This window comes from Anomaloglossus baeobatrachus, chromosome 5, assembly GCF_048569485.1.
Source record: "Anomaloglossus baeobatrachus isolate aAnoBae1 chromosome 5, aAnoBae1.hap1, whole genome shotgun sequence".
In the NCBI taxonomy this organism is placed as follows: Eukaryota; Metazoa; Chordata; class Amphibia; order Anura; family Aromobatidae; genus Anomaloglossus; species Anomaloglossus baeobatrachus.
The window spans coordinates 596247379-596261283 of NC_134357.1; the positions used below are offsets into that span (position 1 = coordinate 596247379).

A 13905-nucleotide genomic window follows, 5' to 3' on the forward strand; every position below is an offset into this window, starting at 1 on the left:
TACAGCCGCAGAGGGAAGAGACACAGCCACAGAGGGACAGAGATACAGTGGCATAGGGAAGAGGCACAGTCACAGAGGGAAGAGACACAGCTGCAGAGGGAAAATATACAGCCGCAGAGGGAAGAGACACAGCCGAAGAGGGAAGATACAGCTGCAGAGGGAAGAGATACAGCCGCAGAGGGAAGAGACACAGCCGCAGAGGGAAGAGACACAGCCGCAGAGGGAAGAGACACAGCCGCAGAGGGAAGAGACACAGCCGCAGAGGGAAGAGACACAGCCGCAGAGGGAAGAGACACAGCCGCAGAGGGAAGAGACACAGCCGCAGAGGGAAAAGATACAGCCGCAGAGGGAAAAGATACAGCCGCAGAGGGAAGAGACACAGCCGCAGAGGGAAGAGATACAGCTGCAGAAGGCAGAGATACAGCCACAGAGGGAAGAGATACAGCCTCAGAGGGACAGAGATACAGCCACAGAGGTAAGAGACAGAGCCACAGAGGGAAGAGATACAGCCGCAGAGGGAAGAGACAAAGCCACAGAGGGAAGAGACACAGCCGCAGACGGAAGAGATACAGCCACAAAGAGAAGAGATACAGCCGCAGAGGGAAGAGACACAGCCACAGAGGGAAGAGACACAGCTGCAGAGGGAAGAGATACAGCTGCAGAAGGCAGAGATACAGCCACAGAGGGAAGAGACACAGCCGCAGAGGGAAGAGACACAGCCGCAGAAGGCAGAGATACAGCCACAGAGGGAAGAGATACAGCCACAGAGGGAAGAGATACAGCCGCAGAGGGAAGAGAAACAGCCGCAGAGGGAAGAGACACAGCCGCAGAGGGAAGAGACACAGCCACAGAGGGAAGAGACACATCCGCAGAGGGAAGAGATACAGCCGCAGAAGGAAGAGATACAGCCGCAGAAGGAAGAGACACAGCCGCAGAGGGAAGAGACACAGCCGCAGAGGGAAAAGATACAGCCACGGAGGGAAAAGATACAGCCGCAGAGGGAAGAGACACAGCCGCAGATGGAAGAGATACAGCTGCAGAAGTTAGAGATACAGCCACAGAGGGAAGAGATACAGCCGCAGAGAGACAGAGATACAGCCACAGAGGGAAGAGAGACAGCCACAGAGGGAAGAGATACAGCCGCAGAGGGAAGAGACACAGCCACAGAGGGAAGAGACACAGCCACAGAGGGAAGAGATACAGCCACAGAGGGAAGAGATACAGCCACAGAGGGAAGAGATACAGCCGCAGAGGGAAGAGATACAGCCGCAGAGGGAAGAGACACAGCCGCAGAGGGAAGAGACACAGCCTCAGAGGGAAAAGATACAGCCGCAGAGGGAAGAGATACAGCCGCAGAGGGAAGAGATACAGCCGCAGAGGGAAGAGATACAGCCGCAGAGGGAAGAGACACAGCCGCAGAGGGAAGAGACACAGCCGCAGATGGAAGAGATACAGCTGCAGAAGTTAGAGATACAGCCACAGAGGGAAGAGATACAGCCGCAGAGGGAAGAGATACAGCCGCAGAGGGAAGAGATACAGCCGCAGAGGGAAGAGATACAGCCGCAGAGGGAAGAGATACAGCCGCAGAGGGAAGAGATACAGCCGCAGAGGGAAGAAATACAGCCGCAGAGGGAAGAGATACAGCCGCAGAGGGAAGAGATACAGCCGCAGAGGGAAGAGACACAGCCGCAGAGGGAAGAGACACAGCCGCAGAGGGAAGAGATACAGCCGCAGAGGGAAGAGATACAGCCGCAGAGGGAAGAGATACAGCCGCAGAGGGAAGAGATACAGCCGCAGAGGGAAGAGACACAGCCGCAGAGGGAAGAGACACAGCCGTAGAAGGAAGAGACACAGCCGCAGAGGGAAGAGACACAGCCGCAGAGGGAAGAGACACAGCCGCAGAGGGAAGAGACACAGCCGCAGAGGGAAGAGACACAGCCGCAGAGGGAAGAGATACAGCCGCAGAGGGAAGAGACACAGCCACAGAGGGAATAGACACAGCCGCAGAGGGCAGAGATACAGCCACAGAGGGAAGAGATACAGCCGCAGAGGGAAGAGATACAGACGCATAGGGAAAAGATACAGCCGCAGAGGGAAGAGACGCAGCCGCAGAGGGAAAAGACACAGCCGCAGAGGGAAGAGACACAGCCGCAGAGGGAAGAGACACAGCCGCAGAGGGAAGAGTCACAGCCGCAGAGGGAAGAGTTACAGCCGCAGAGGGAAGAGACACAGCCACAGAGGGAAGAGATACAGCCGCAGAGGGAAGAGATACAGCCGCAGAGGGAAGAGATACAGCCGCAGAGGGAAGAGACAGCTGCAGAGGGAAGAGATACAGCTGCAGAGGGAAGAAACACAGCCGCAGAGGGAAGAGACACAGCCGCAGAGGGAAGAGATACAGCCGCAGAGGGAAGAGACACAGCCACAGAGGGACAGAGATACAGTGGCATAGGGAAGAGACCCAGCCGCAGAGGGAAGAGACACAGCCGCAGAGGGAAAAGATACAGCCGCAGAGGGAAGAGACACAGCCGCAGAGGGAAAAGATACAGCCGCAGAGGGAAGGGACAGCTGCAAAGGAAAGAGATACAGCCGCAGAGGGAGAAGACACAGCCGCAGAGGGAAGAGATACAGCCACAGAGGGAAGAGACACAGCCGCAGAGGGAAGAGACACAGCCACAGAGGGAAAATATACAGCCGCAGAGGGAAAAGATACAGCCGCAGAGGGAAGAGACACAGCCGCAGAGGGAAGAGACACAGCCGGAGAGGGAAGAGATATAAAGTGAAAAAATAGATATGGGATAGATAATCTGTGTATCCGTGACTTCATTCCCTATACATGTAAATGAGGCTGAGTAATATTCTTCTCTCCACCCGTTGTTATGTAGATGAGCTGCTCCTGTAATTACACATTGTGCTGCAGAGGGGGGAGCACCGGAGATACATTATATCCCCTCCATACACCACAGCACAGAGGTGAGAACAGACAATCCAGAAATCACACATCAGCCCCAACCAATCTGCAGGTGTGACAGTCAGTGTTATCAGAGGGCGGCACCGGGAGATGATACGTGATCTGCAGCAGACACCACAGCAGTAGCGGCATCCATCACCATCATCATCCATAATGATAACCATCCATCCATCACCATCCAATGTATAGCGGCTGTACATATATAATTATATACAGGAGATGCCCAGGTTATACCAGCTGTACATATATAATTATATACAGGAGATGCCCAGGTTATACCGGCTGTACATATATAATTATATACAGGAGATGCCCAGGTTATACCAGCTGTACATATATAATTATATACAGGAGATGCCCAGGTTATACCAGCTGTACATATATAATTATATACAGGAGATGTCCGGGTTATACCGGCTGTACATATATAATTATATACAGGAGATGTCCGGGTTATACCGGCTGTACATATATAATTATATACAGGAGATGCCCGGGTTATACCGGCTGTACATATATAATTATATACAGGAGATGCCCAGGTTATACCGGCTGTACATATATAATTATATACAGGAGATGCCCAGGTTATACCGGCTGTACATATATAATTATATGCAGGAGATGCCCGGGTTATACCGGCTGTACATCTATAATTATATACAGGAGATGCCCAGGTTATACCGGCTGTACATATATAATTATATGCAGGAGATGCCCGGGTTATATCGGCTGTACATATATAATTATATACAGGAGATGCCCGGGTTATACCGGCTGTACATATATAATTATATACAGGAGATGCCCAGGTTATACCGGCTGTACATATATAATTATATACAGGAGATGCCCAGGTTATGCCAGCTGTACATATATAATTATATTCAGGAGATGCCCAGGTTATACCAGCTGTACATATATAATTATATACAGGAGATGCCCAGGTTATACCAGCTGTACATGTATAATTATATACAGGAGATGTCCAGGTTATACCAGCTGTACATGTATAATTATATACAGGAGATGTCCAGGTTATACCAGCTGTACATATATAATTATATACAGGGGATGCCCAGGTTATACCGTCTGTACATATATAATTATATACAGAAGATGCCCAGGTTATACCGTCTGTACATATATAATTATATACAGGAGATGCCCGGGTTATACCGGCTGTACATATATAATTATATACAGGAGATGCCCAGGTTATACCGGCTGTACATATATAATTATATACAGGAGATGCCCAGGTTATACCGGCTGTACATATATAATTATATACAGGAGATGCCCAGGTTATACGAGCTGAATATATAATTATATACAGGAGAGGCCCAGGTTATATCGGCTGTACATATATAATTATATGCAGGAGATGCCCAGGTTATACCGGCTGTACATATATAATTATATACAGGAGATGCCCGGGTTATACCGGCTGTACATATATAATTATATACAGGAGATGCCCAGGTTATACCAGCTGTACATATATATTTATATACAGGAGATGCCAGGTTATACCAGCTGTACATATATAATTATATACAGGAGATGCCCAGGTTATACCAGCTGTACATATATAAATATATACAGGAGATGCCCGGGTTATACCGGCTGTACATATATAATTATATACAGGAGAAGCCCAGGTTATACCAGCTGTACATATATAATTATATACGGGAGATGCCTGGGCTATACCGGCTGTACATATATAATTATATACAGGAGATGCCCAGGTTATACCAGCTGTACATATATAATTATATACAGGAGATGCCCGGGTTATACCAGCTGTACATATATAATTATATACAGGAGATGCCCGGGTTATACCGGCTGTACATATATAATTATATACAGGAGATGCCCAGGTTATATCAGCTGTACATATATAATTATATACAGGAGATGCCCGGGTTATACCAGCTGTACATATATAATTATATACAGGAGATGCCCAGGTTTTACCGGCTGTACATATATAATTATATACAGGAGATGCCCAGGTTATACCGACTGTACAAATATAATTATATACAGGTTATACCGGCTGTACATATATTATTATATACAGGAGATGCCCAGGTTATACCGGCTGTACATATATAATTATATACAGGAGAGGCCCAGGTTATACCGGCTGTACATATATATTTATATACAGGAGATGCCCAGGTTATACCAGCTGTACATATATAATTATATACAGGAGATGCCCGGGTTATACCGGCTGTACATATATAATTATATACGGGAGATGCCCAGGTTATAACAGCTGTACATATATAATTATATACAGGAGATGCCCAGGTTATACCGGCTGTACATATATAATTATATACAGAACATGCCCAGGTTATACCGGCTGTACATATATAATTATATACAGGAGATGCCCAGGTTATACCAGCTGTACATATATAATTATATACAGGAGATGCCCAGGTTATACCGGCTGTACATATATAATTATATACAGGAGATGCCCAGGTTATACCGGCTGTACATATATAATTATATACAGGAGAGGCCCAGGTTATAGCGGCTGTACATATATAATTATATACAGGAGATGCCCAGATTATACCGGCTGTACATATATAATTATATACAGGAGATGGCCAGGTTATACCGGCTGTACATATATAATTATATACAGGAGATGGCCAGGTTATACCGGCTGTACATATATAATTATATACAGGAGATATCCAGGTTATACCAGCCGTACATATATAATTATATACAGGAGATGCCCAGGTTATACCGGCTGTACATATATAATTATATACAGGAGAGGCCCAGGTTATACCGGCTGTACATATATAATTATATACAGGAGATGTCCAGGTTATACCGGCTGTACATATATAATTATATACAGGAGATGCCCAGGTTATACCGGCTGTACATATATAATTATATACAGGAGATGTCCAGGTTATACCGGCTGTACATATATAATTATATACAGGAGATGTCCAGGTTATACCGGCTGTACATATATAATTATATACAGGAGATGTCCAGGTTATACCGGCTGTACATATATAATTATATACAGGAGATGCCCAGGTTATACCAGCTGTACATATATAATTATATACAGGAGATACTCAGGTTATACCGGCTGTACATATATAATTATATACAGGAGATGCCCAGGTTATACCAGCTGTACATATATAATTATATACAGGAGATGCCCAGGTTATACCGGCTGTACATATATAATTATATACAGGAGATGCCAGGTTATACCGGCTGTACATATATAATTATATACAGGAGATGCCCAGGTTATACCGGCTGTACATATATAATTATATACAGGAGATGCCCAGGTTATACCAGCTGTACATATATAATTATATACAGGAGATGCCAAGGTTATACCAGCTGTACATATATAATTATATACAGGAGAGGCCCAGGTTATACCAGCTGTACATATATAATTATATACAGGAGATGCCCAGGTTATACCGGCTGTACATATATAATTATATACAGGAGATACCCAGGTTATACCAGCTATACATATATAATTATATACAGGAGATGCCCGGGTTATACCGGCTGTACATATATAATTATATACAGGAGATGCCCAGGTTATACCGGCTGTACATATATAATTATATACAGGAGAGGCCCAGGTTATACCAGCTGTATATATATAATTATATACAGGAGATGCCCAGGTTATACCAGCTGTACATATATAATTATATACAGGAGATGCCCAGGTTATACCGGCTGCACATATATAATTATATACAGGAGATGCCCAGGTTATACCGGCCGTACATATATAATTATATACAGGAGATGCCCAGGTTATACCGGCCGTACATATATAATTATATACAGGAGATGCCCGGGTTATACCGGCTGTACATATATAATTATATACAGGAGATGTCCAGGTTATACCGGCTGTACATATATAATTATATACAGGAGATGTCCAGGTTATACCGGCTGTACATATATATTTATATACAGGAGATGTCCAGGTTATACCGGCTGTACATATATAATTATATACAGGAGATGCCCAGGTTATACCGGCTGTACATATATAATTATATACAGGAGATGCCCGGGTTATACCGGCTGTACATATATAATTATATACAGGAGATGCCCAGGTTATACCGGCTGTACATATATAATTATATACAGGAGATGCCCGGGTTATACCGGCTGTACATATATAATTATATACAGGAGATGTCCAGGTTATACTGGCTGTACATATATATTTATATACAGGAGATGTCCAGGTTATACCGGCTGTACATATATAATTATATACAGGAGATGCCCAGGTTATACCGGCTGTACATATATAATTATATACAGGAGATGCCCAGGTTATACCGGCTGTACATATATAATTATATACAGGCGATGCCCGGGTTATACCGGCTGTACATATATAATTATATACAGGAGATGCCAGGTTATACCGGCTGTACATATATAATTATATACAGGAGATGTCCAGGTTATACTGGCTGTACATATATATTTATATACAGGAGATGTCCAGGTTATACCGGCTGTACATATATAATTATATACAGGAGATGCCCGGGTTATACCAGCTGTACATATATAATTATATACAGGAGATGCCCAGGTTATACCAGCTGTACATATATAATTATATACAGGAGAGGCCCAGGTTATACCGGCTGTACATATATAATTATATACAGGAGATACCCGGGTTATAAAGGGATGTGAGGATCTCTCGTTGCTCTCGTTTGTCGCTCAGTATCATTTCATCTCATCCTTTGTGCAGACACAATACACATTGATTCCTGCTCTGGACGTCATAAGGGAGAGGAGCGCGGAAGACAGCTGGAAATCAACCAATCACAGCAAGGCATTATCCTGTGTTCCCAGAGTGTCAATGACCAGACAAAGCTGTCCTCACTAATTCCTCCCCAGTAATGGCTGATAACAGGGAGTAATAGATTGTAATCACCTGTCCTAGAGTCTCCTTCCTCAGTAATGGCAGATAACAGGGAGTAATAGTTTGTACTTACCTGTCCTACAGTCTCCTCCCCCAGTAATGGCTGATAACAGGGAGTAATAGATTGTAGTCACCTGTGTGAGAGAACATAATACATTTTGTTCCTGTAATGTCCATCTTGTCTTATAGCTGAATGATGTCATAGGGCTCAGCTAACACTGATGGGCGGGAAGTTTCACATTTCTACACACACTCCTATTGTTCCTATTGCTCTTATTGTTGTATAATTCTGAGGAGTTATTTCTTTGTTTGGGATACTATATAAACTGGTCACATGATCTAATAAAGCAGAAACTTGCAGTACCCCACAAAGCTTGTGTGCTGCAATGATTTCCTAAGCGCTTGTAATACAAATCTAACTAATTTGGAGTTCCAATGGCATAGAAGGAGTATATTTCGCTCACAAACATCTTGTCATGAACAGGGACCCAGAGAAACATTATACTATCCGGATCTCGTGTGAAAAATCGATGCTTTGGGGACAGTGCAGCATAAGGTAAGAAGATTAAAATTCTTACACTTGCCTTACTTTCCGGAGAGTTTGGTCTATTTTTCATAGGGTGAGTTATTTTGTAATAAATAGCCTGGTCCCAGAACTGAGAAAGTTACTCGAGGTATGTGAATGATAGTGGGTTGGTTTTTTTTTTGGAAATCATCAAAGCATTTAATGGTGATTTACTTGGAAAATACATTATTATTTTGTGCCTTTGCTCATAGACTGACAGTACCTTATTTTGATTTTTTTTTCTTACATGGATATAGTTTACAGTATACACGGACCGTGTTATCACAAGGTGTCCAAAATTCATCAGCAATGTAAATTGTTGCAATGACATCAATTCTGAAAAGAAATATATATATATAAATGGACTTCGCTATATCCGGAGGTTGTGTTGCTTTAGTTTATAGTATGTACATAATAATTTATTGCAAAGCCCCTTCAATAATAAAGTAACACCAAGTAAAATATGCCATGTCATTGCTTTTCTGGATGGCACAGGTCTGATACAACACAAAGTTATCAGAGATTATATATATATATTATATATATATATATATATATATATATATATATATATATTATAAAATTGCCTAAATGATACTCTAGATGCAATGTGCCTTTCCTCATGCCATGAATGTGGGTACTCAACTGATACAGTTTTGAATCCAGTTATAAAGAAGATGCTGAATTCAAAAGGGGGAAAGATGTCACCTGTATTCTCCAACAGTGGAGGGTGTAGCAGACATATATACTAGAGAGACCCTGAATCTGGCCCTTCCTCCACCACAGTCATATTTCCTGGATTAGTAACATATGTGTCTGCTAAATTAGAAAGTGAAAAATAGGAGAATCGTGTCCTATATGTTATTTATTTAGTGCTTTCAACCATGCAAAGTACAGATGACCACTATCATAGTCAAAGCTAAGGTTATAGAATGATCTAACATATTTTTAGTTATTTCATAGATGGTACAGGATAATAAGATGCTGGTTGATTCTACACTGGATATGCTACGGTTTACACAACATGAGGTAATAAAAAGCCACACCACTCCCTCCCCTCCTATCAGTACAGGAGGCTGAGATGAAGGTCCCCTCTGAGACATGTAGAGCGGAAATGGGTAAGATGGTCAAATGTGAATGTAAACGGTAGGTTTTTCATAATGTCACATAAGAAACCTGTAGAGACCGCAGATTGTATACGAGGGTGGATGGAGGCTCTCCTGTTATCAAATGAGCCTGATATAGTGAAGATAAAGCTCAGACCTGACAGTGATGGAAGCAAAGGAGATGCTCGCACAGATGCAGCAGACAAGGAGGCAGCAAATAGGCCATGAGCTGAGAGTCTTTTACCAATACAGACCAGCACTTCAGTGGCATCTGTCACTTCCGTGGCACCTGTCACTCCTGATGTTCTTAAATCCCTACAGGAACAAGCGATTCAACAGGGAATGAAGTGTGAAACACAGGGAGACAGCTGACTGAGGAAGGTCGGTGGATAAAGAGTGGTAAGCTTTCTCTGCCAGGAGCTCTCTACTCAATGATGGCCCAGGTAACCCATAACACATCTGTGAATGACAGTTATCAGTGTGTGCTTTGGTGGCACCAGGGTTCAGTACCCAGGTGGCCAGACTCACCCAGTCTTGTAAGACATGTGCCTAAAACAATGTAGGAAAAACTGTAACGATCCTGCAGAAACACATCCCTCATCCGCTCTACCCGATCTAGAGATTGCAGATTGATTATAAACGTATACCATGAGTATGTTTACGCAAGTTTGTGCTTGTTGTGTAATTTTATTTCCAGTATTGATCTGAGGCATTCCAGTGCAGAAAATGACGTTATTGCTGAAAAGCACATAATGGAGGTGGTATGTAAAAATGGGGTTCCGAAAGTGGTAAAAGTACATATTTTATAGGAAGGTGGAAAGGCTGAATGGGACAGTCAAGGTAAAAATACAGAAGGGAAAGGTGGAAACTGGCACGTCGTGGACTGAATGTATGTTTTATTTTATTTTCTTAATTAATAGGTCTCCATAAAATATATTTTTTGGTTTAGTACCTAGAACATGATTATATTTCCCACAGATTCAGCAGGATATAGTGACCAGGGATGTACGAGTCTTATATGATTGACTAAATAGTGTGATAAGCAGGTGTATTCTCCAATTCCAGATCCTAAATCAGTGCCAGTAATACATGGTCTCAAGCCAGGAGACCGGGTGACAAGTGAGAAAGAGCCATGGGCCGATCCAGCTTCTCCTGACCACAGAAAGTTCCATGGAAAACCCATCTGGATACAAAGCAGTCGTTGTAAAGAGTCATCATAGCAGCAGACAGCAGAATGAGGGTCACAACACACATAGTGCTGGACTATTTCACATAGGACTTTATGGGATATCTTCAGATTGGGGCTGATATAGGGGAAATAGCCAAAATAAGGGAACAATGTTTACAGGAACACAACACAAACAAGGACTCATGGTGGGAGAAACATTCTCTGTCTTGAACTAACCAGTTTTCGTGACTTATTAAGGATAACACACACCTGTATATAACTGGTATCGTCTTAGTTGTTGGTATTTGTAGCCATAAAAGTGCTACTCTGTGTTACTGATGTTACCATGTGTAAGGGAAATCCCGTCAAAGAACGTCTGGTCATGAAATACAGAACCGAGACAAAAAGAGATCCATTAGTGTTGTGATAGAATTGTGTGTATCCAGGTAAGGAACTTGTAGCGCGCTCCTATATACCTCCTGATATACCCAGAATTGGCCACAAAAGGGGGGGATGTGAGAGGATACAATCCTCTTATAGAAAGCATCTTGTCTTATAGCTGAATGATGTCATAGGGCTCTGCTAACACTGACGGGTGGGAAGTTTCACATTTCTACACACCCCTGCGGCTCTTATTGGTGCATAGTTCAGAGAAGTGATTTCTTTGTTTGTGATACTATATACACTGGTCACATGATGTAATAAAGCAGACTATCAGTAGCATGGGTGCTGCAATGATTTCCCGAGCACTCGTAAAACAAATCTTATTAATTTGGAGTTCCAATGCAATCGGAGTGTTTCACTCACACCTGTCCTATAGTCTCCTTCCCTAATAACGGCTGATAACAGGGAGTAATAGATTGTACTCACCTGTCCTATAGTCTTCTTCCCTAGTAACGGCTGATAACAGGGAGTAATAGAGTGTAGTCACCTGTCCTACAGTCTCCTCCCCCAGTAATGACTGATAACAGGGAGTAATAGAGTGTAGTCACCTGTCCTACAGTCTTCTTCCCTAGTAACGGCTGATAACAGGGAGTAATAGAGTGTAGTCACCTATCCTACACTCTCCTCCCAAAGTGTATTATTACTACTACACCCATCATCCGCTCAGCCTTTGCCCTTTGCTTTTTGTTCACAGGACAGATTGGCTGTGATTGGTCGTTGCTCAGGGATCATCACTCCCATCCTCCTATCTCTCATTGACCCTTTACCTGTGGATATTGGAGGAGGCGGACAACAAACTTCCTGGTTTTCTTTGTTAGTATTCGCCGGCAGCAGCGCATGGGAGTTGGTGGCTGTTGAGGGTCCGGGTGGAGGGTTCAGCTGCTGGGTGTCCGGGTGGAGGGCTTGGCTAGTGGGGATCCGGGTGGTTTGTTCTCCTGGTGGGGGTCTGAGTGTACAAAATTTGTCTGTCAGGGGTCCGGGTGAAGGTCCAGGTGGAAGGTTATCCTGGTGGGGGTCCGGATGGTGGGTTCGGCTAGTGGGCTCCAGATGGTTTGTTGTCTTGTTGGGGGCCTGGGCGTAGAAAGTTCAGCTGGCAGGGATCTGGGTGAAATTCCAGGTGGAGGGTTATCCTGGTGGGGTCCTGGTGGAGGGTTTGGCTTGTAGGGGTTCAGGTGGAGGGTTATCCTGGTGGGGTCCTGGTGGAGGGTTTGGCTGGTGGAGGTCCTGGTGGAGGGTTTGGCTGGTGGAGATCCAGGTGAAGGGTTTGGCTGGTGGAGATCCAGGTGAAGGGTTTGGCTGGTGGAGATCCAGGTGAAGGGTTTGGCTGATGGAGATCCGGGTGGTGGGTTTGGCTGGAGGGGGTCCTGGTGGAGGGTTTGGCTGGAGGGGGTCTCCTGGTGGAGGGTTTGGCTGGAGTGGGTTCAGGTGATGGGTTTGGCTGGAGGGGGTTCAGGTGAAGGGTTTGGCTGGTGGGGGGTTCAGGTGAAGGGTTTGGCTGGTGGGGGGTTCAGGTGAAGGGTTTGGCTGGTGGGGGTCCTGGTGGAAGGTTTGGCTGGAGGGGGTTCAGTTGGAGGGTTTGGCTGGTGGGGGTCCTGGTGGAAGGTTTGGCTGGAGGGGGTTCAGGTGGAGGGTTTGGCTGGTGGTGGTCCGGGTGGAGGGTCGGATCTGTCTCCTGCCTAGTACTTGCGGCTTCTGTGGGGCAGGAGAGCTGGTTTCTGCTGGCAGAGGCGGAGAGTGAGGGTTATGCTGCTGCCGCTCAGCCCTCCACCAGCCAGGCCCCTCCTCTAATAGCAGTGAGAGGAGTCAGACAATGGGACGCTGTATATTGAGGAGGGGACACTGTATGCTGGGAAGAGGGCTCCATATACTGATTAGGGGGCTCTGTATACTGTAGAGGTTCCATATACTAAGGAGGGGTCTCCATATACTGGAGAGGGGGTTCTGTATACTGAGGAGAGGGTTCCGTATACTGAGGAGCTACACTGTATACTGGGAAGGGGGCTCCAAATACTAATAAGAGGGTTCTGGATAATGAGGAAGAGGCTCCATATACTGATAAGGGGGCTTCGTAGACTAAGGAGGGGTCTCCATATACTGAGGAGAGGGTTCCGTATATTGAGGAGCTGCGCTGTATACTGGGTAGATGGCTCCGTATACTAATAAGAGGGTTCTGTATAATCAGGAAGAGGCTCCGTATACTGGAGAGGGGGCTCTGTATACTGGAGAGGAGGCTCTGTATACTGGAGAGGGGGCTCTGTATACTGGAGAGGGGGTGTCGCGGGCGGGGAAGGACTCCGCTGCGCTGCGCTCGCTAACGCTCGGGTCCGGCGCTGCTGCTGCTGCTCGGTGGCTCGAGCGGTGGTCCGGATCCCGGGGACTCGAGCGGCGCTCCTCGCCCGTGAGTGAAAGGGGGTAGTTTGGTTTGGGGGATTTGGTCCGTGACGCCACCCACGGGTTGTGGTGAGGTTGGGCACCACCGCTGCTGGTGACGGGGATCCCGGGAGTGATGGTAGGGAGCAGCAGGGATGTTGTTTTCCCCCTCCGTGGGTAGGGGTCGGTGGTCCCGGGGCCCGGTGAGGTGGCGGGGAGGCACGGTTGGTGAGGTGCAGGGTCGCGGGGGCAGCGCGGTGCCGGATGGCACGGTTGTAC

At 45.4% G+C, this 13905-nt stretch overlaps 1 protein-coding gene across 2 annotated transcripts in view; it reads right to left on the bottom strand.

The window, feature by feature from the left end:
- Positions 1 to 12971, bottom strand: part of CACNG5 (calcium voltage-gated channel auxiliary subunit gamma 5) — a 112070-nt gene extending 99099 nt beyond the window's left edge. Inside the window, exons 1-2 of one of the 2 annotated variants that reach the window (XM_075351505.1) lie at positions 12024 to 12110; positions 8047 to 8107 (exon numbers count right to left, since the gene is read on the bottom strand). Coding sequence is in view for 1 of the 2 variants with exons in the window: in XM_075351504.1 (XP_075207619.1) it covers positions 12024 to 12095 (72 nt within the window). In the remaining variant the exon portion in view is untranslated. Of the gene's footprint in view, positions 1 to 8046; positions 8108 to 12023 lie in introns of both variants that reach the window. The other variant, XM_075351504.1, reaches the window with a different exon arrangement.
- Positions 12972 to 13905: the final 934 nt, after the last annotated feature.